The 21023-nt window shown below is 57.1% G+C and overlaps 1 protein-coding gene across 4 annotated transcripts in view; it reads right to left on the bottom strand.

Moving 5' to 3' along the window:
* Nucleotides 1-2523: 2523 nt before the first annotated feature.
* The window catches only part of MAU2 (MAU2 sister chromatid cohesion factor), a 23824-nt gene continuing 5324 nt past the window's right edge, over nucleotides 2524-21023 (bottom strand). Inside the window, exons 2-19 of one of the 4 annotated variants that reach the window (XM_049877526.1) lie at nucleotides 16074-16091; nucleotides 15701-15766; nucleotides 15013-15126; nucleotides 13620-13714; nucleotides 12074-12101; nucleotides 11612-11767; nucleotides 10585-10731; nucleotides 10427-10517; nucleotides 9701-9804; nucleotides 9386-9463; nucleotides 9240-9305; nucleotides 7814-7900; nucleotides 7116-7165; nucleotides 6904-6981; nucleotides 6629-6740; nucleotides 4382-4472; nucleotides 4014-4141; nucleotides 2524-3907 (exon numbers count right to left, since the gene is read on the bottom strand). In XM_049877526.1, the coding sequence (XP_049733483.1) occupies nucleotides 3833-3907; nucleotides 4014-4141; nucleotides 4382-4472; nucleotides 6629-6740; nucleotides 6904-6981; nucleotides 7116-7165; nucleotides 7814-7900; nucleotides 9240-9305; nucleotides 9386-9463; nucleotides 9701-9804; nucleotides 10427-10517; nucleotides 10585-10731; nucleotides 11612-11767; nucleotides 12074-12101; nucleotides 13620-13714; nucleotides 15013-15126; nucleotides 15701-15766; nucleotides 16074-16091 (1584 nt within the window). In that variant the 3' untranslated portion in view covers nucleotides 2524-3832. The remainder of the gene's footprint in view (nucleotides 3908-4013; nucleotides 4142-4381; nucleotides 4473-6628; nucleotides 6741-6903; nucleotides 6982-7115; nucleotides 7166-7813; nucleotides 7901-9239; nucleotides 9306-9385; nucleotides 9464-9700; nucleotides 9805-10426; nucleotides 10518-10584; nucleotides 10732-11611; nucleotides 11768-12073; nucleotides 12102-13619; nucleotides 13715-15012; nucleotides 15127-15700; nucleotides 15767-16073; nucleotides 16092-21023) is intronic. The other 3 variants (XM_049877527.1, XM_049877528.1, XM_049877529.1) reach the window with 3 other exon arrangements.

Below are 21023 nucleotides of genomic sequence, written 5' to 3'. Positions count from 1 at the left end.
GCAGAGACAGAAAGAAACCCCAGGACTTCCTCCTGTGGTACCTGAGGACAGAGGAAACTTCTGGAGGCAAGAAGAGCTTCTTGAAGGAATGGGGCCCCCTTTTCTGGGGGGTGGCTCTGGAAGAAGCACTGGGCTGGGGCAGGACCCCAGGCTTGAGATGCCAGGGTGAAACCACTGCTCCATGTGGTGTTCGCATGCCTGGAGCTGACACCACCTGTGTCACACATACACCACCTCTGGTCAACGAACCTCCCAAGGCACACAGGGTCACCACCACTCACACCAGCCACACACCCAGTGATGCACCCCCAGGCCCAAATTCGGTTTCTGGTAATGTGGCCTGAGTGTTTTGGTGGGGAGGGGGCAGTGCTTAGATCTGGGGTGACCCGGGGTTTCCATGTACTTATCGGTAGGAGGCCAGCTCTGTGGGAGGTGGGGTGGACGCTCAGCCTGTCCCTGCCCTTGATCCTGTCTGGGGCTCTGGGAGTCATCCACTCCTGAGGGCAGGACTTTGTGCCTTTCGGTCCCTGCTGTGTCCCCAACACAGCACACTGGGGGCGCTCAGTGGGTGTCTGACCCTTGGAGGACCTCGTAGGAAGGTCTCCAACGTCCCTACACCGGCTGCCCGCTCGGCTCCCGGAGCCAGCGCGCCCCCTGGCGGCCGAGGGCAGAGCGACTCGGGCGCGCCACCCTGCTCCCTGGGGAACCCATCGAGCGCGGGGACCCCGACCCGACACCGCCTAACTCCTCGCCCCTCAGCCATCAGCGTCCAGCGGCAGCTCTGGGGGTGGGGGGCGCCGTTGGGTATACACAAACCTGTGCAAGGCACGGCAGTCTCCTCTCGTGAAACGGCTTTCCAGTCACCGTGGGCCCCCATCCAGCCCCCTACACCAGTGTGTGTGTCCGCGGGACCCCGCAGTCCTTGGTTTCGCTCCGTCAGGGGCACAGACTCTAGAGCCTCCGCAGTGACACTCAGAGCCCACGGTACATGCGATCCTTCTCTGGAAGCGCTCCGCAAACAAGCCCCCAGGCCCCATTGTCCCGTGAGGCCGCCCGCTCGGGGCTGGAGCGGGGTCAGAGGTGACAGGGTGCCAAGCGTCCCCGGCAGGGACGGCGGGAGCGAGGGTGGAATGTTCTGGAACCCCAAGACTGGCACGGGGACGTGTACTCGGCGTTGATTGGGAGGGTGGAGGAGGCTGAAGGAGGGGCTGTAGGTGGACTCGGCGGAACCGCGGTGAGATGGGGCGTCTAGAACTATGGCGATCCCGCTCCCGCTCCTGATCCGCCGACGGCCCAGTCCGGCTGAAGCCCTCTCTACTCCGGCTGCCCCGCCCCTGCCGGGCCGTCAGTGCCGCAGGTCCCCCTGGAAGGAATCCGCAAGGCCTGACCGCGCCTCAGGACCCTGCACACGTTGGCCTCACCCGAAACTGACGTCCGCTTGACAGACCCCCTGAGACCCAGTGGGTGAGGCCGGCTCCGACCTCCCGCGGAGTTTCGACGCCCAGCCCCGCCCACTCCGGCCGCCTCGGCCACGTGCACACATGGATCCCGGTCCTCCCCGCCCCCCCACATGCATCTTCTCTGTCCTCTCCTCGGCATCACGGTGCTGCTGCGGCCGCCCCCTCATCCCCCCAGCCTCAGGACCTTCCCTGCACTCTCGCCTGCGAGGGTCTACCCGTGCGTCCCCTCCCCCATACGCCCCCCCTCCGTCGTGTATCCTTTTTCTCCCACGCCCCCTCCCCGGCACGTCCCCTCCCCCACGTGGCCCCTTTCCTGTTTCTTCGCTCTCACATATCCCCTTCCCCATGCACCCTTCCCTGTGTGGCCCCTCCCACATGTGTCCTTTTCCTCCTCCTGCGTGCCCCCTCACTTGCCCAGCCCCGTCGGGGCCCTGGCTCAGCATAGTCCTCGACGCGGGAGGGGTAAGGCACAAGCACAAAAACACGAAGCTCCTGCCAAGTTACTTTACTTTGGATACACAGGAGACTCACAGGCGGGGCTGTGCTGTACGGTTACGCTTATGAACAGTGTTCTGTATCTAGTTCTTTTCCTGATTAAAAGCACCAGCTGAAGTTACAGGCTGCTAAAATCAAAATATTCCAACCTCGTGAAAAGACATTACACCAAACACGCTCATTATTAAAACTCTTAACGAAACAGACAACGAAACCAAGGAGCCATCCATGCGGCGCAGCAGTTCCGGGTCCTTTGCCTGTTCCCTGGGGGTAGGCTGACGGATCCTGGGACCCAAGGACAAGACGGACCCTGGGAGCGCAGGAGCGGTCAAACACGCGTCCGGCCGCACGGTGGCGCCAAAGTCTGGTCAACGTCCTGAAATTCACCGCCCTTACATGTGGACTCAAGTAGTAATCAAAAGCTTTATGTCATCGAAGATGCTGCTGTGAAGGAAGGGTCAAAGATCGTGTACACACATGCACAGGCACACAAGTGCACAAACAAGAATACGCACACACACAAGTGCACACATACGGTTTGGCTTCCATAAAGAGTGAACATTAAATATCGGGTACTGGATTTTTACTGTAAACTTACTTAGCTTCACATATACATAGACAACAGGGCGGTCGCTAAAAGCAAACACCAAGCAGGTGTTAAGCCGTGAGGTTCTTCCTCCAATAACCCTAACACAAACGCCCTACCAGCAGAGAAAGCCTTAATAAATATGCAGACGAACATGATGCACAATGTGACCAGGCAGATGTGGGGCCAAGGAGCCAAACATGTGGCTGGGCCTGGCCAGGGGACGGAGGGGCCCGGGGCTCCCTCAATGGGCTCCGCTCCACTGGGGCTGGGCAGAGGACAAGGCTTGGGAGGAAGACATACCAGGGGCTCCTGAGGCAACCCAAGTTGATGCAAGGACAGGGTCCCTGCAAGGCTAAGGCACGGTCAGGCCCCCAGACCAGAACACAGACTAGGGAGGTCCCCACGTTCTTGGCACAGATGGATCCTCCGAACAGCAGCCTGAAAGCACAGGTGATGAGACCCCAGTGAGGAAGCCAGTGAGCCAGACTGCCTGCCCTGTGTGCTGAGGGTGCTAGGAACATGGTACGGCTGCCTAGCCTGGTTACCAATGCCTGGTGGTGTGCCTCCCAGACCACCAGACAGGGTGTACGACGGGCCAGTTGTCTGAGGCCAGCACAGTGCCTGTGACCAACTGTGGGAGACCTGGTAGGGTGAGGGAAGAGACCACAGAGCTGCTGGAGGAAAGGCCTCTCATTCCAGGCTGGAAGCCCTGCTCCAGTTCCATGTTCCTAGCCCACATGCTTGCACACCCATGCGCACACACACGCATCTATATACGTGCACCCCCCGAACATGAAGCTGCCGGTGTTTGGAAATGCGAGTCCCTGGAGGGCCCCTGGGCAGTGGCCACGGCCATCAGGTGCATACAGAGAGGCCGGGACGAGCGTTGCAGTGGACATGCACCTGTCCCCTCTATGAGTTGTCACTTCTTCCCTCCAAATTTCCATTCTGAGCTGAAGCCACGGCTCCAGGTGCTGCCTGCACAAACTGCAAGGTCCCTGCTGTCAAAGTGGAGGTTACTGCCTGGTACACAGGGCCGTGCCCATGCCAGCCCTGCTTCCTGGTGGGCTTCACCCGACGTAGAGAAGGGGAATGTGTTCAGCGTCCACTACCAGGGTGGCTCCGACCTGAGACACACCATGGCCCCATGGTGGGCAGCGAGTTTTCGTCTGTCCTTCCAGCAAGGCGCATGTGGCCTGGCCCCAAACAGAAGATGGCGCCCACGCTGCACCTGGGAAGAGCAACTCTGGGCCAGCACGGTTGCATCAGGGCCATCCTAGGACCATCCTCACAGAAGGCTGGCCAGGCTGGTGTTCGGTCCATTCTGGGCCTGGAACTGCACAGGGGGTGGGCCGTCCGTCCACTGCAGGTGGGGGAGGCACACAAGTGAGGGCCTGCAGGTCCTACCCCCCACGTCCAGTCAGATGACCCAGGAACTTCCTGAGGGCTCCCATGACCCCCACCCATACCGTGATGAGGTTGTGCTCAGGGAGGCTGCAGGCCTCGATGTGGTCCTGGAGTAGCTGCTGTGAGAAGTTCTGGTGCATCTGGGCGGCCTCGTGTGCATCCATGGCGTTCCCACAGGCTTTGTTCAGGTCTGGGGGTGGGCATGTCACACACCCCCAGCTCATCACTCCCTGGGCACATCACCTCCCAGACACGTCACCCCCCACCCCAACACATCATCTCCTAAGCAATGTCACCCCCCCCGCCACCTGATCCAGGCACGTTGCCCCACCCCCAGCATGTCACCCCTGGGGAGGTCATCCCCATGGGTTCTGCCCAGCAGCCCTGTACCCTGGGCAGGGCCGGGAGGAGGGGCCGCTGCCATACTCACCTCTGAGCAGAGCTGATGACCACAGCTGCACCGACATGTCCGGGATCTTGCTGGCCAGCTGCATGGCGGGCACTACCATGTTGTTACTCTCCTGTCAACCCAGAGTGGTGAGGGAGCTGAGTGGGCCAGAGGTGGAGGCAGCCTGGGACATGCCCACTGAGCCCAGCCTGGGCTGTGTCCTCCTGCTGCTGCCAGCAAACTTCTATTCCTATTTCAGAGCCCACCCTAAACGGTCCTCTCTGAAGCACTCCACGACCACTGAGGGAGCATAAGCCACTCGCGCTCCTTGCTCCCGCGGTGCCTCCTTCACAGCCCCCCTCAGAGCCTGGGTGATTCGGTGCCTCTGACACAGGCATTGGCGAGTCAGCTCTGGGCCCTGATCAGGAGTAAGGCAGAAATGGAGATACAGGGGTCCTGGGGCCAGCAGGGCTGGGAGGAGCAGAACCTGTACTTCAACAAGCACCATGGGGACTTGGAGCCTGCTTGCAGGTTCGATGAGGAAACAGGCCGGATGAGACATCCTATCTCACATGGGAGCTCCTCAGTGGGGCCACCCCCGTGTGTAGCAACTCTCAGAAGAGACCACTGCAGACTCCGTAGCCAGGGAGGCACCAGGGAAGGTGGATCCACTCCTGGCCCAGTGCCTGAGGGCCCCCTTGGGGCAGGGGCAGGGGTAGGTGCTCAGCTCTCCTGCTCCCAGAAGCCTCCACCTCCCCCACGAGGCCCTGCATAGGCTGTCCTTGGAGCCCCAGACTGGGAGGGGCTCTGTATCGCCCAGGTCACCTGGCCAGCGACCACGACGCTCTCTAACCCCTGTCCCTGGCCCAGGGATGATGAGTCCAGGGAGATGCTTGAAGAACCCCACACACTGAAGCCCCACAGCTTGGGAACTCATCACGTAGAGATACAACCTTTCAAACTCCTCTGCCCCAGCTTCAGGATAACCACGGCTTCACAGGGAGACACGTCGTCATTAGAGACACAAAACCAACAACTTCATGTGTCCCCCCTAGGCTGGCTCCTAGTTGTACAGTTTTTTTTAAACATCACCAAGACTCAGCACACAGAGGAGTGTGGGGAGGCCCAGGCTCATGTAGACCCAGGATGTGGCACAGGGGTCCTGCTGTCCGGAAGTCGAAGGGAGGGGGAGTCCCAGGCAGGGATGAAGGGTCCTCTCTGTGCTCAGGGATGTGTGCCCTGAGGGATCTGTCCCAGGAAACCTCACAGGACAGGGCATAAAGCAGCTTTCAAACAGAGAAAGGAGGGACAGAACCACATGGGCCCCAAACCCAGGACAGAGCCCACCCCACACCTACGTGGGGATGGGGGGCTTTGTCTCTTCTGCTCCCCGGGTTTCGGTAACAGGTATGGCACTTCATGCAATGGGAAATGCTGCAATGTTTTCTTTAACAAACCCAAGGCCCATGAAGTAGAGGAATGACTGAGCAGATGACCAAAGACACTTCAACTGGGACCTGGACATGGGACTCCCGGAGACCTGCTGGTTTAGGGGCAGGGACATGGGGTGGTTCTAGTGTGACAGTTCAGAAACGAGGGCTTTGAGCCAGTTTGAATTGGTTCAGTCATGGCCAATGCAGCGGAATAGGAAAAATTACAGTTGAAGCCCTGGAATGGGAAACCTGGAAGAGGCGTAGTGAGCCCTTTCAGGAGTCTGATGCATGAATTTGGATTACTGGCAGGACTGCAGGAGAGCAACACACTTCAAAGCAGCTTGGGTGACTGCCATCTTTGAGTGGGGTAGCATTGCTTCGGATTGTGCTTAAAATCCTAGAGCAAGAGATATGGTTGCTATGCTATAGGTACCCTGCCCTCGTTCTCTAAGAAGACTAAGTTTCTAACAGCACTTCAACCTGACTTTTTCCCGTTCTGGCTACTTTACTGGTTCACTGTGACTTCAGCCGGGGTAGAGGAAACGGCATCCTGGGGCAGAGTAAAAAAAAAAAAACCTGAAAATGATACAGGTGGTCCTACCCACCGTCACTGGCCTCTGCTGAGCAGGATGTGGGGGGAGGGGCGAAGATGTACTGGTACCAGGTTAGGATTCAAAACTGAGTTTGCTGGGGCCACAGGGTCCCAGCTACTCTGCACTTGGACCCCTGCCTGCCTGTGCCCCCTGTAGGAAGACAGGAGTCAGGAGCAGCTTGGGGGAGACTCCTCAAGGCGGGATTATCATGGGGGATTTGGGGGAAACCCCTGAGGGTATGCTGCAGCCCAGCAGCCACTTACCCTGTGGTTCCCCAGCACATAGAAGATGTGCCCCAGCAGCACCAGGGAGCAGGCTGTCAGCCGGTTCAGGTCCTCTGCGTTGGACATCTTCAGAGTTTCCCGCAGGAACCGTCTACGCAAGGGGACAGATGCTTAGCCTCCTCCAGGACCCCTTCCCAGCGGCCTTGAGGCCCCAAGCCCCCGGCAGATGCGATGGGGCCCTGAGGCTGGGGCAGCCTGTGGGGTGGGAAAGGGGACATAATGGGGGGGGGGGGCAACAGAGATGTGACACTCACTTGGCCTCATTGTAGCGTCCCTGGAAGAAGGAGAATAGCCCACGTACGTAGAAGGCAGCTGCCCGGAGGCAGTGGGAGCTGGGGAGGAGGGAAAGCAGAGAGTCAGACCTGTTCTAGGGCATGGGTCAGGGGACTGCAGCCCCCCAGTGGTCCAGAAGGGGGTGCCCCATACACTCAGCCCCAAGAGCACAGGGCAGGAAGCTGTGACGTACCTGACGGGGAAGCTGTGGTCCGGGTTGATCCTCTCCAGCAGACTGTACAGCTAGGGGTGGAAAAGCCAGTCAGGGTGTGGCAATTCTGAATGTGATGTGTTCTGCCCAAGACCTGACAGGTTACCCAGTGGTGTGGCACCCACGTGGTGGATCCGAAACAGGAAACTGTGTGCCCAAAAGAGCAAGTGGGACCAGGGGCCTGTCTGTTGAGGTTGGGGTTCTAGCTAGAAGGGACAATGAGCCCCAGAGGCTGACGGGGGTGGTGTGACTGGTGGTTTGGGACTCCTCTGGCTGCCGAATGGGGGGTTGGGGGATGAAAGTGAAGAGGGGTCCACAAGGGGTCAGCCTCTATGGACTGGATGCCTAGGTGTCAGACAGGAGAGTCAGTCCCAGATAGAGGGCTACAGGTGGTAGGTGGCATCTGGTTTTCCTGGAGGGGGGACCTCAGGGCCGGGCATCACGGCCATTGTCCAGCCTAGGCCCAGGGTGCTCCCTGCCCTGAGCACTGAGGCCCTGTAGCCTTGACAACTCCCTGAAATACAGCAGCAGCCCTGGGTGGACATGGCACTGTCTTCGGTGGGGCTCCTCCCACCTGGAGGCTGCCCTCATGCCCAATGCCTGGGCTTTGCTGAGCCTGCTATGCCGGGACAGCCTACACAGGAGGTCGAGAGGCAGCAAACACGAAGCATGTCACCTACTACCTCTTGGTGCCTGTTTCCTTCCCGGATGTACACACTCGCCAGGTTGGTGACAATGAAGGCCCACAGCTCCTGGTGGTTGGTGAGCTGGAGGGAGACGTAGTGTCAGGCTGGCCACACTAGAGCCAAGCCTCTGAACCCACAACAACACAGTGCTCACTTCTCATCATAAAGCCACCAGCTGCGTCTGGAAAATGAGACACCCAGCAAAACCAGCCGCCTTATCTCCCCATCCGGACAGGCTTCTCTGATGGTCCCGGGGGGTTCTTTCCCTGGCTGCGCCACCTCCTGACAGACCTGCAGAGGTGCTGCCCGTCACACCTCTCTGTGTGGCGTGGGGGCCCTGGGGTGCACACCGTGGGGGGTCTTGGTGGAGAAGGGGGCGGTGTGATGAGAGCAGGCACAGCCATTTGTGGGAGCAGAGAAAGGAAAGCAGGGAATGGTCATGAGGCACCTGGGAGCTGCAGGCATGGCCAGGATGGGTGGGACAAACCCACCGAAGACTGAGGGTCAGGGAATGGTCACCACCTGGCCCAGGAGCTGAGGGCAGGGCGGGTGCGGAGGGTTCTGATTCGGCCAGGGAAGGCAGTGCAAATCCACTAGGGGGGAGGAGCACAAAAGGAGGGGTCGTGGGGGGGTGCCCACGTTGGCTGTGCTACCTGCAGTACAGGGCCTAAAGCCCCCACCACCACCCTGGCCAGTGGTGGGGATGGCAGCACCTGGCCACGCAGAGGAACATGGGTGAAGGGGCCCTGAGACGTGCAAGAGGCAGACAGTCAGGCCTCTTGATGGGCCTAGCCACAACACTTGGTCCAGACGTTAGGGCACAAGTGGACAGTGCCTCGGTGGTGTTAGCTCAGTCACTCCCCAGGAGGCGGTTTTGTGGTGGGAGGGAACCCCCCTCACACGAGCAAACCCAGGAGCCCTTGCTGCCCCTGGGTTGTGTGGCTGGTGTGGGGTTGGGCAGACCTGGTTGAGCTCCAGCTCCGACCCTCGTCATGGGATAGCTTTAGGCAGGTGCCCCAAGCCCACTGAGAGGACCCAGGCTTCCAGCTAAGCAACAGACTACACCAGCAGGCAGGTCTGGGGGCTGAGCAGGCAGCCCTGGTAGAGCCTGGCCTGTCTGTACAGTTGCACTGGGGTCCCACCACATCTGCCTCCCTGGTCATGTCCCATACCACCATGCCCTTAAGTACTGGGCATCACTGCCAGCATGTCCAAGCCCCGTCCCAAAAGGAATAAGGAATTTGAGCCATTTCTGGTACACACAGAAGCAGCATGGGCCCCTCCACAGGAAGTCCCAGGAGAACAGTGTGTTCCTGCCACAACCAGCATTAGGCCAAACCCACGAATCTGCCATGCCTCCCACGGCATGGCATGGATGATCCCAGTACCATTACTGCCGTCACCCTTGCCCGCCCCTTACCCGCAGGGCTGTGGTGAACTGGGCCTCTGCATTGTCCATACAATTCACTGAGACGCAGTACAGGCCCTGGAAGGGAGGGTTGCATGTCAGAATGCAGCCATGGATGTTCTAGATTTCGCCAGAGCAGGGCGGGTGGCTGCACTCACCAGCAGCGTGTGCAGCTGTGCTGCGTGGTTGGAGAAGAGCCGCGGGGACTGCTGGCACAGCTGGCAGACCTGGGAGATCTGGGGGGAGGGGCAGTGGCATCACATGGGCTGGCCTTCCCCGTACTCGCCTGCTCAGAAGGAGTGGGGTGGAGGGCTGTTGTCAGACGACCCCCACCCTGAGCATGCAAGTTCTGGCGACAGGGCTGTCAGCCTCTCTAAGACTCCTCAGTCAATATGTCCACAGGGCGTGACCTGTCCAATTTCCCAGGTGATGCCCTAAGGCCAGGCCCGCCCCCCACCCCCTCCCCAGCCCACCTCCTGCAGAGCAGTGGCCTTGTGCCCTGTGACGAGCCGGCACATGATGATGTGCTCCAGCAGGATCACTTGGAAGGAGGACAGGATAGGGCTGCAGTCGAGCACTGGGAGGAGAGAAGCCGGCGGCACGAGGTGAGTGTGGGGTGGGCACAGGGGTGATCACGGGGAGGGCATGGGGGCTGGTGGGCCTGGACACCCCTGCCCCGTATCCCGCCTGCAGACCCTGCTCATGCAGCTCTCCTGCCCCTACCCCACTCCTGACTCAAACCCCATGACAACGGCCACCAAGGAGGAACCACATCCCCATGTCCAGGGAACATGTGGGGTCCTGGTGGGTGCTCCCTCACTCCTGCCCAGTGCTCAGGACACAAGGTCCAGTCAGAGAGGTGGCTGGGGGTGCAGGCAGCAGTGGAGACCCTGGGAGACTGGAGGACGGTGTCCATAGGGCCCCGTGGCAGCATGGGTCCTCAGTTTCCACAGGACGGCATTAGGGAGCTGAGGAGTCTGTAAGAGCCCCAACTTGCAGAGACCCTGGCCTCAGCTTGGACCCCGCCAATTTCACGATGCTAGCAGTAAACAGCAAAAGCGACTGCTGCCTGCTCTAGAGGAGCCCACTCACCCCACTGAGCAGGGATGCCCGGTGCCCCCTCAGGTGCCGCCCCACCTGGCCCCCACGGGCACACACGGCTGGGACACCTCCAAGGCGCCCGTATGCTGCTGACTCACTCTTGAGCTTCTCCAGCTGCATGAGGGCCTTGTCTGTGTACTTCTGCGCCTTCTCCAGGTAGCCAGCCTGCATGGAGTGCATCACGGTCACCTGCGACAAGAGCAGGTGGCGTCATGGGGGCCTGTGCATCTGTGCCCGCAGGCTGGGCGGCACTCACCAGGTAGACGAGCACGCACATGTGCTCCTTGGGCAGCCAGTGGAAGAGGTCGGCAGGGTTGCTGGGTAGGATCTCATCATCGTGCAGTGTGGAGATGGTCTGGATGCATTGCTGCAGCTGCTTTAGGCACGGCTTCACGCTCTTCACCTGGGCGAGGGACAGGGCACACCTGAGCCTAAAGCTGAGACGTGTGATTCTGAGCCTGGCACACCGGAACCCCCACATCTGAGCTGCCAGCCCACTGCCCTGCTGAGCCCCCTAACTAGTGCCTCTCAGCAGGCACGTGATGCTCCTCAGACCTGCCTTCCCTCCCTGGCTCCCCTTCCCTCTTCCCAGGAGTCCCCTGCCCTCCTTTGCTGTGTCCTATGTCCTGCAGGAACCCCCGGGTCCAGGTGGGTCAGCCTGGCAGGAACACACCTGCTGCCCAGCCAGGCCATGGCATGACACAGAAGCCTGGGAGAAGCATCCCCACAGAGCCCATGCGAACCTTGGCCAGGAGCTGGGGGTTAGTCTCAGTGGTAGGAAGAGGCCTCTAGACCCAGACTCCTGCAGGTGACGTGGTTTGTGCAGGAGTCCTCGTCTGAGGGCCCATAGTCCACAGCACCCATGAGGGACAACACATGGCCTTAAGCCATGGGGGCAGGGCACATCCCTGGGGGAGGGGCACGCATATGGCTGGCCCATAGGTGGGCAGCCACTCACATGGTCAAAGTGCTAAGAATGCACCTTTCACAACCACACAGAGGACAATGGCTTGGACTTGGGCTCACTGACCACACCAACCCCTACCCTGAACCTACAGTTGTCACCAGACAGACAAGGAAAAGATGACAGAGTGAGCATGGCTGAGCATAGGGGAGCCCAGACGACAGACACATCTCTGACAAGCAAAGTGATCCAGCAGGGTGCAGCATGTGCCAAGACCCCAGGGTGGACAGGGGAGCCAGCAGACATTAATGCTGAAGACACACCTTGGTGTATACCCCTCTATGGAGCAGCCCGGCCCCACGCTTGAGGCAGCACACACCTGCCCAGCGTCCAAGTAGTGGGTCACTTGCAGCACCAGGAAGAAGACCCGCAGTGACTCCTTCTGGATGGGGTTCCCCTGCCAGTTCTCGACGATCTGCCCACACAGCGTCAGCAGCGGGTGGACCTCCTGCAGCTTCCGCTCCATCAGGAGCAGCTGGGGGAACGCACATGTCCTGGGGCCCCATGTGGGGAGGGTGCCATGCCACCACAGCAGGGCTCTGCAGCCCCAAGTCCCCAAGGTACAGGTGGAGCTCAGAGAGGAGGACATACTGCCCAGATCATGGGCTTGGGAGCAAAACTAGATAGAACTGGGCCCATAGGTTCCAAGGCCCGCTCCTTCCCCTGCACAACCACCCCCTAGAACCTGAACCTCAACTCTGTACCTGGGCAGGGCCCAGGGACCTTGCCCTCACCTCCGTGTTGTCAGCCATACCTGCAAGCTGTGCCCAGACTCACTTACCATCCCTTTGCTGAGCAGGAACAGTGCCCTGGAAGAGAGAGGGAGGGAGTCAGGTCCCAGGAGGACATGGCCTCCTAGGACCACCATGCCCCCAACGTACACTGGAACCTCACAAGTGGCAACAGATCCCACTGTTCACCAAGGAGGCTGACATTGTCTACAGGACTCCTGGGTTTTGTCCTGTTTTTATTTGCTTTCTTTGCACAGTTAGGCCCTTCCCGTGGGCTCCACCCTCACCATCCCGCAGCCTCCTATGCCCCCCTTTCCTGCCTGTGACTGGCCCTGGTTCCACTCAGGGTCTTCTGGGAACTACGAGATGACCTGTGAGGCCCTGCCAGGCCAGCAGCCATCACACTGCCCACTACCTCTGTCCTCAGGTGGTTAGGCTGGGGAGACATCTTCTGTTGTCCCTTTTAACCCTCCTTGTACTTTCCATGTGAACGTGCACCACTTCCACCAGTAACAGACACGGTAACACAAAAGCACATCAAGGGAAGTTTGGAAAACAATAGCAATAATAGGGGTGGGCAGCCCTGCCTCCCCAAGCTATACAGGTGCTTCAGTGCCTTAGTGGAATTCAGGCAGTTGTGCTGCAGGTAGGCCCCCCATCCTGTTTACTCTGGGCTGTATGCTGACTGGCTCTGCTGGCCACTGTGTTCTTGGGCAGGTGGCTGCACCTCTCTGAGCCTTTCCTCATCCCAGGGCCACTTTGCAGGGTGTTCATCCTACACACAGAGAGCGGCTCACAGAGGATGACGAAGCTCCAACCCACACCCAGCACGTCCAGAGGCTCAGGGCTCAGGCTATTGAGGGCTGCTTGGGGAAGGATGCAGAGACCCATGTTGTCTGTGCTCCACTGACAGGCCAGCTTCCAGGGCACTGCACTCAGGGAGGAAGGCCCATAGGCCCTGGGGAGTCTCTGTCCCACCTTTACTTACATAGACCCCCACCCAGAACCCTGGTGCACACAGAATTAAGACAGCACCGCTTGAGCTGCTCACCTCAGAGGACTTTCCTGTTTGAGGGAAAGACACAGGTAGGAGGCCCTCACAGAGTGTGCACAGTAAATGCCAGCCGGCCTCCAAACCCTGACCCTTCCCCCTTACCAGGGCCACCAACTTCTAGACGGCCTGAGCAGTTCTGTGCACAATGGGAACATTCTCCCTCTTCCTCCTGCCTGTATGCAAAAGCCCTGTGGTATCCCCTGCGCAGTGTCCTGACATTATTTACAGGAACTTGTGAAGCCACTGGGGCTGCACATCCCAGACCCTGCTCGTACCATGGACACATCTGCGTGACGAGGCAGGCAGCACGGCACACTGTTTGCATGTCATTTAGTTAGAAACGCTAGAAACATTGTAGGTCCCAGCACGTGAGGCACACCAGCCATGCCTCACCCTCAGAGCCCACATCAAACTCGTCTACTCCAAGAATCTACAGGCGGAAGGCCCTGAGCAATGTCCATCTGCATGCCTCTCATCTCCTCACACTGAAGTTCCATCTGTCTGTCTTCCAGGAGTGAGGAGGAAGAGCAGGGGGTGCGTACCGTGTGTACTCGGACCCCACCACGCGGGCGTACTCAGCCCCCACGCCCAGCAGGTCACAGGCCGACACTAGGTCCTTCTCCAGTGTGTGCAGTTGCTGAAAGTAGATGGTGGAAACTTTGGCTCCCAGGAGCTCTGCTTCACACAGAACACCTGACAGCCATGAGCTAACTGCTCTGTCAGCGAGAAGCTGGAACCCCCTGCGTCTCAACAAACCTCCTCAGCATCAGTTCTGAGCGGTACTAATCAAATGGTCTCCTCAGTGCTGCTTTTGGCCCAGAACTCTGGTTGCCTACAGTGTACATCACCACACCCAAGGCTGCACAGGGCCAGTGGTGCATGCACACAGTTGTGTGCCCCTCAGGGTCACTGTGGGAGTCAGTTACTCACCACAGCCAGAGAAGCAGTGGCACCCCAGGGCATCCTGGGCCCACAAGAAGGGAGTCCTCAGGGTCAACGTCATCCTTCCAGGCTGAGGGCAAAAGGACGCCCATGCCTGCTTCCTGCAGTAGAGCAGGGTTGTAGCCATGGTGGGGACTGGAGGTGGACAGGGTGGGCAGTGGTATGGCCGAATGCCCCCCGGCACTCACCAACAGCACGGCCTTCAGCAGGCAGCTTACCCTGCAGCCCAGTGCTCCTCTTGCACTCGGCACAAAGGAGCGTGGGAAAATCGGGTGAGGTGCTGTGGGCGCAGACCCAAGGCAGGCCTGGACATAACCAGAGCTGGGAGTGGGACACAGTGTAGGAGTGGCCTTGGGAGCCCATCAGAACCCAAGAAGCCAGACCTGGTGGGGTGAGGGGCCCCCCTGTGGGGGCCTCCCAGCTCAGGGTCTACTAGCTGAGGTAATAGGCAGGTGTCAGGGCTGTCACGGAGGGCTAGCTGGGTTGAGGGTAGGGGGAGCGCCTGAGGGTTTCTAGTGGGGGTGGCAGAGGGGTTGCAGGCCACCAGAAACGGGTGCCCAAGGGAGACCATGCAGAGCGCGGCAGAGCCAGGCCAGGACAGCCCACCCCTCACTTTGTGCACATGCCCTTCCTCCCTGGTCACTGGTCCCCTCCTGGCAGTCCTGGAGGTCCAGCACTTTGGAATGCTGTCAGCTCCACCTGCAGCTCCGTGGGGCTCCAGGAGTCTCAGTCTCACCGAGGTGGAGCATCAGTGCAGCTCTTAAAACACACAGCTCCAGAGAAGATGCCCAGAGAGTGAGCCCAGGCCTCACGGAATGGCCAGGAGGGAGGGACGTGAAGAGCCCAGCAACCACAGAGCTTGCTGTAGCCCTTGGACAGCTGCCTGAGTGCCACAGAGCTCTGTGCCCAAGGATGGAGGCTGGGGGCTCTGTCCTCAGGCCCAGCGCCATGGTCCTGTCCCCCTGATCCCCACGTGCCCCAGCCCCCACATACCCTGGCCCCAGCACTCACAGCGAGCTGGAAAAGCAGGCGGCAGTGCCAGTACGGTGTCTGCTGTGAGATCTGGATCGCTTTCCGCAGGAGGGGCTTTGCTGCGTCCACAGAATTCTGAAAGGAAAGACTGGAGTTTGGCCAGCCCAGTTCCCTCACACAGCTTCCAAGGCCCAGCAGCCGCCACTGCGTGCTCATCAGTGGCCCCTGGGCTGCCAGTTTACTTCATCAAAAGAGAGAGAGAGATGTTACTAGAATCACTGGCTGGGAAGTTTTTGTATCACTCTTAAAGTAACTTCTCATCCAACTTCACTGATTTCAGTTCAAAATTGTGAATAGTCAAATCAGGTGACAGGTCCCATTGTTCTCACTCCTTGAACACAGAGGTGCCAACCACAGAGGTGCTGGCCAGGAGCAAGGAGTCCCGCACCCCTTCTACCACCTAAGCCACCCCGCGTGTTCTTGTTTGAAGGAAGGCAGGCAACTTTCAGCTACAGCTGAAACCAGGAACCAGGTTGAGAAGGCACAGGAAGTAGCCTTCGGGCTGTGAACTTTGGCAGACAGCTTCCCAGACCCTTGTGTGAGGTACCCTCAGGTCTTAAAATGGTCTTGAGAGCTCTGGCTTGCTGCTGGGCCTTCCCTACTGCGGGAGAGAAATGCTTTGGTTCTGGAAACCTTAGCACATTCTTACCTCCTGACAGTACAATTCAGACAACAGGCTTGCTGCTTCAAACTTGACGTCCTCGAACTGTGGGACCTGTGAGGTCTGGTTAAGGAACAGCAAGCTGTGCAGACGCTGGTATAGAGAGCACAACATGGGGTCCCTGTGAGGTGACCTGCACTGCTGGGGCTCTGAACTCAGAGTCTACATGTGCGTTGGTGTCTGGGGCTTGCGACAGCCAGAAGCTGAACCAGCTGCGGGGATACCACCGGCCTTAATGGGCAGCCTTGGGCTGGCCAGGAGGCTCTGGGTGGCCTGGTGGACAAGGCCTTCAAGCATGCATGCATTGTCTGGTAGACCCAGGTGTACAAGATATTCTCGTACCCAAACAAGAAAAGGATACTTGCTGTGATATCAACCACTGAAAGAAAAGGAAAAAAGGATTAGTTCTCAGCCAAGCTGCCAGTGCCTAGCCTGGCTCCATTCTGAGGTGGACGCAGGCTTTGCTGCCACCAGAGGCACCGAGGTGCTCTGGGGAAGCAAGGGTGTTGGCTCTGCCCACGAGGGCACACTTCCTTCCTACTCAGGGGCTGAAACTGAAGCTACAGACCATTCAGGTGACACCTCAGGGGGTGAGGATGAATATTTGCCTCCCTGACACCAGGGGAGGGGCTGACGGTCAGAGAGGGGGCTTCCTGTCTACCGGGCACCCACCCCTTGCCTGCTGGGGCTGCTGCCTGAGCAAGGGGCCAGTACAGACAGCTGCAGGTGAGAAGGAATTCCGAGGTTGGTCTGGCCCAGTCTTTGCACTCTAATTTCCCTAAGTGTGTGCTACAGACAGGCCTCCTCAGACACATACAAGCAACTAGTGACAGCTGGGAGGGTGTGCTGAGGGGGCCTGAAAAGGGGAGGGAGGAGTTGCTAGCAGGAGCAGTGTGGGCAGAGTCCTGAGGAGGGAAGAGCATCACAGCCACAGGGTGCCAGTCAGCAGCCTGGGGTGGGGTGGGGGTGGGGTGGGGTGGGGGGAGGGAATCACCAAGGCCTGCGCTCCCCACACCATCTCTCTGGACAACTCCTGCTCCACCTGAGGGACCTGTGCGCCAGAGAGGATTCCACGTGTGCACACGGCTGTGCTGCGCGGGCAATCAAGCCCCGCACCTTGCCCACCTCATGTCTGCCAACCCCTCACCCAACAAGAGCCCTGGCATTGCTGGAAGGTGGACACAGAGACGAAGGAAAGAACCAACCATCCCAGCGTCTGAAGGGAGCATGAGTAACTGTGTGTGGGGAGCCAAGTAGCAAAGACATGGTGAGAAGGCCCCAAGAGATAAGAGACCTGTGTGCAAATGGCGAGGTGTTGGCACTGGGGGTTGGGCCTGGGAGGCCAACAGGTCTCACCATGGCTCGTACCCCTGGCTTTGGGTCAGACCCCCCAACACCACCCCTGGAGTCTGTCCAGCCCCCCTGGGGTGGGGGTGGGGCCAGGTGAGAAGGAGACTCCAGGTGGCTGTGGCAAGAGTGTGCATGGGAGAGAGGAGGAGGCAGAGACTGCATCCTGGAGGGGGCTGTGGCTAGAGAGGGAAGCTAGAGGGGCCTCCTTTGGGAAGGACAGTCCTGATAGGTGCCCGTTAGAGCACAAAGTGAAGAGAGAGCCCAAGGCACATGAGAAAGCACCTCCTACACCAGAGCTGGCTCTAAGTTGCCCTGAGCCCAGCGCAGGGATGAGATGGGCTGTCACAGACCTACCCACTCATGGCCCGTGGAGCCAGTCCTGGGGACACCTTCAGTCCGGCCATATAGCTAACGCCGAAGCCAGGCCTGGGGACACCAAGGGTGCAGCTATGTAGCTGATGCTACCCCCACAGACATATGTAAAGAGACAAAGGGAACTTTCACTTCAGGTCTGTGGCCAGCAGGGAACCCGTGCCCAGCACAGAGCTGTAGACGGTGATGATGGTGGGCTTCAGAGGATGAGCTCTGCCTCTGCGGCCTCAGGAGTATAGCTGTACCCTCCTCCTTATGAAGCTTTGCCTGTGCCCACAGAGCTCCAGCCTATGAGGGCCGGCAGAGTTCTCCTTGTCGCAATAGCTTTGTGTTCCTTTTCCTCCTGAGGCTCTGAGAGGCCAACACCTACTTGGTAGACATCAGTGGAGCCTGGCTCCCTCCTGACCCACGGACACTTCTTCTGAGCAGACGTGTCTGCTGGTGACCAGCCTCCTCCTTCCTGGCAGCCCCCTCACTTCCTGGAATATGGTGGAAGAATTGTCTCTTATGAAGGGAGAGGCCCTTAATGACCCTGGACAAGACTGGGAGTGACTCACTCAAGTCCCAAGGCCCAACCTTCCAGAAGGCCTCATATGACAGGTGACCATGAGCTCCTTAGGGCATGCATAGATGGCCCAAGCCTCTCGGAACTGTCAGGGCATGACAGGTGATCCTGGTCCCCTCTGGTCTCTCAGGGTACGCACAGGGGACCACAATCCCCTTAGGACTCTTAGGGCGTGCACAGGTGACCCTGGCCTCCCAGGGCATGGGAGGGCCAGGGCAGCACCCTCATGACTGTTGGGCTTAGGCTAAGCATGTCTCAAGGCTGCTAGTACCTTGAAACCAAGGTGGCTTTTTTAAAAATCAGGTTTTTGGCAACAAAACTGCATATGAAATGGCAATTGATTGGGATGCCCCTAGATGGTCGCCTAGCTTTTGGGGGCATGGGCTCCAGGGGTCTGAGCCTGCTCGCCTCTCTCTGGCTTGCTGGGGGCTACGTGGGGCCCCCAGTGAGTGGGAAGTGGGCTACCTCATAGGTATATGATGTGGTACCCTACACAGCAGGAAGGTCTCGGTGACACCAAAGCTATTCTCAGGCTGGAACAGGGAGAACGGGCACCTGGGGAGGGGCATAGAGGTTAATAGGCCTCACATGCCCAAGTCCAAGGGTTAGGAGGGCAAGCATGAGAAAGGTGGAACTGAAAGCTGGAGGAAGCAGGATCTTCGCTCCAAGAAAACACTCTGACCTTCAAGGACCCTGAAGGAGGAAGGATGCTGTCTGCCTGTGCTGAGTGGGGTATCTCAGCGTTGGCTTCTCGAGCCTTAAGAAGGAAAAGGGGAGTTCAACATTAGAGAAACAATCAATGTAACCCATCACATAAATAAAAGACAAGAACCACATGATCTTATCAATTAATGCAAAAAAGGAATTTGACAAAGTCCAGCACCCATTCATGATAAAAAAAAAAAAACTCTCAGAAAAATAGGAATAGAAGGAAAATTCCTCAACATAATAAAAGGGATTCATACAAAGCCAACATCATCCTAAACGGAGAGAGTCTGAACGCGTTCGCGTTAAGAACCGAAACCAGAAGAGAAAGCCCTTTATCACCTCTTATTCAACATTGTGCTGGAAGTCCTAGTCAGAGCAATTAGTTAAGAAAAAAAAATAGCAAGCATCCAAATTGGTTAGGAAGAATTAAAACTGTCCCTATTTGCAGATGATATGATCTTATACACAGAAAACCCGCAAAGAATCTACAAGAAAACTACTAGAACTAATGGAAGAGTTCAGCAAAGTATCACGTTACAAGGTACAAACATACAAAAGTCAGTTGGATTCTTCTACACCCACAAAGAGAACTTCGAAGAGAAAATCACCAAATCGATATCATTTAGAATATCCCCCAAGAAAATAAGACACTTAGGAATAAATCTAACCAGAGACGTAAAAGACCTATATGAAGAAAACTACAAAGCACTACTGTAAGAAACCAAGAGACCTACATAAGTAGAAAAACATACCTTGCTCGTGGATAGGAAGACTCAACATTGTGAAAATGTCAGCTCTACTTAAAGCAATCTACAGATACCATGCGATCTCAATCCAAATTCCAATGACATTTTTTAATGAGATGGAGAAACAAATCACCAACTTCATATGGAAATGCAAGAGGCCCCGGGTAAGTAAACCATTACTGAAAAAGAAGAACAAAGTGGGAGGACTTACACTACCTGATTTTAAAAACAGAACAGCCCGGTACTGGTACAACAACAGATACACAGACCAAAACCAAAAAACCAAACCCAGTGCTGTCGAGTTGATTCCGACTCATAGCGACCCTACAGGACAGAGTAGAACTGCCCCATAGAGCTTCCGAGGAGCGCCTGGTAGATTCAAACTGCCGGCCCTTTGGTTGGCAGCTGTAGCACTTAACCACTATGCCACCAGGGTTTCCCCAACAAGACTACCTAGCATTAATCCAAAAAACATAAAAATAATAAATGCTGGAGAGGTTATACAGCGACTGGAACAGTTATATACAGCTGGTGGGAATGTAAAATGATAAACCACTTTGGAAATTGATTTGGCACTTCCTTAAAAAGCTAGAAACAGAAGTAGCAAACAATCCAGCAGTCCCGCTCCTTGGAACGTATCCTAGAAAAATAAGAGCCTTCACACGAATAGATATATGCACACCCATGTTCACTGCTGCACCGTTCACAATAGCAAAAAGTTGGAAACAACTTAGATGCCCATCAACGGACGAATGGATAAACAAATTATGGTATATTCACACGATGGAATACTATGCAATGATAAAGAACAATGACAAATCCGCGAAACATTTCATAACATGGAGGAATCTGGACGGAATCATCCTGAGTGTAATTAGTTGCAAAAGGACAAATATTGTATGAGATCACTATTATAAGAACTCAAGAAATAGCTTAAGCAAATATTTTTTGATGGTTATGAGGATGTGGAGGGAGGGAGAGGGGTATTCACTACTTAGGTAATAGACAAGAACTATTTTAGGTGAAGGGAAAGATAACACACAAAACAGGAGAGGTCAGCAGAACTGGACTAAACCAAAAACAAAGAAGTTTCCTGAATACAACCGAACACTTTCAAGGCCAGAGTGGCAGGGGCTAGGGTCTAGGGACCATGGTTTCAGGGACATTTAAGTCCATTGGCATAATAAAATCTATTAAGAAAACATTCTGCATCCCACTTTGGTGAGTGGCATCTGGGGTCTTAAACGCTAGCAAGTGGCCACCTAAGATGCATCGATTGGTCTGAACCCACCTGGAGCAAAGGAGAATGAAGGACGCTAAAGACACAAGGTAATCATGAGCCCAAGAGACAAAAAGGGCCACATAAACCAGTGACTACATCAGCCTGAGACCAGAAGAATTAGATGGTGCCCGGCTACAACTGATGACTGCCCTGACAGGGAACACAACAGAGAATCCTTGATGGAGTAGAAGAACAGTGGGATGCAGCCTCAAATTCTCGTAAAAAGACCAGACTTAATGGTCTGACTGAGACTAGTAGGATCCCGTAGGTCACAGTCCCTAGACCTTC

This window comes from Elephas maximus, chromosome 3 (genome assembly GCF_024166365.1).
Source record: "Elephas maximus indicus isolate mEleMax1 chromosome 3, mEleMax1 primary haplotype, whole genome shotgun sequence".
NCBI lineage: Eukaryota > Metazoa > Chordata > Mammalia > Proboscidea > Elephantidae > Elephas > Elephas maximus.
Note: the sequence above shows the minus strand (reverse complement) of the source record. Positions and strands in the feature narration are given on the sequence as shown.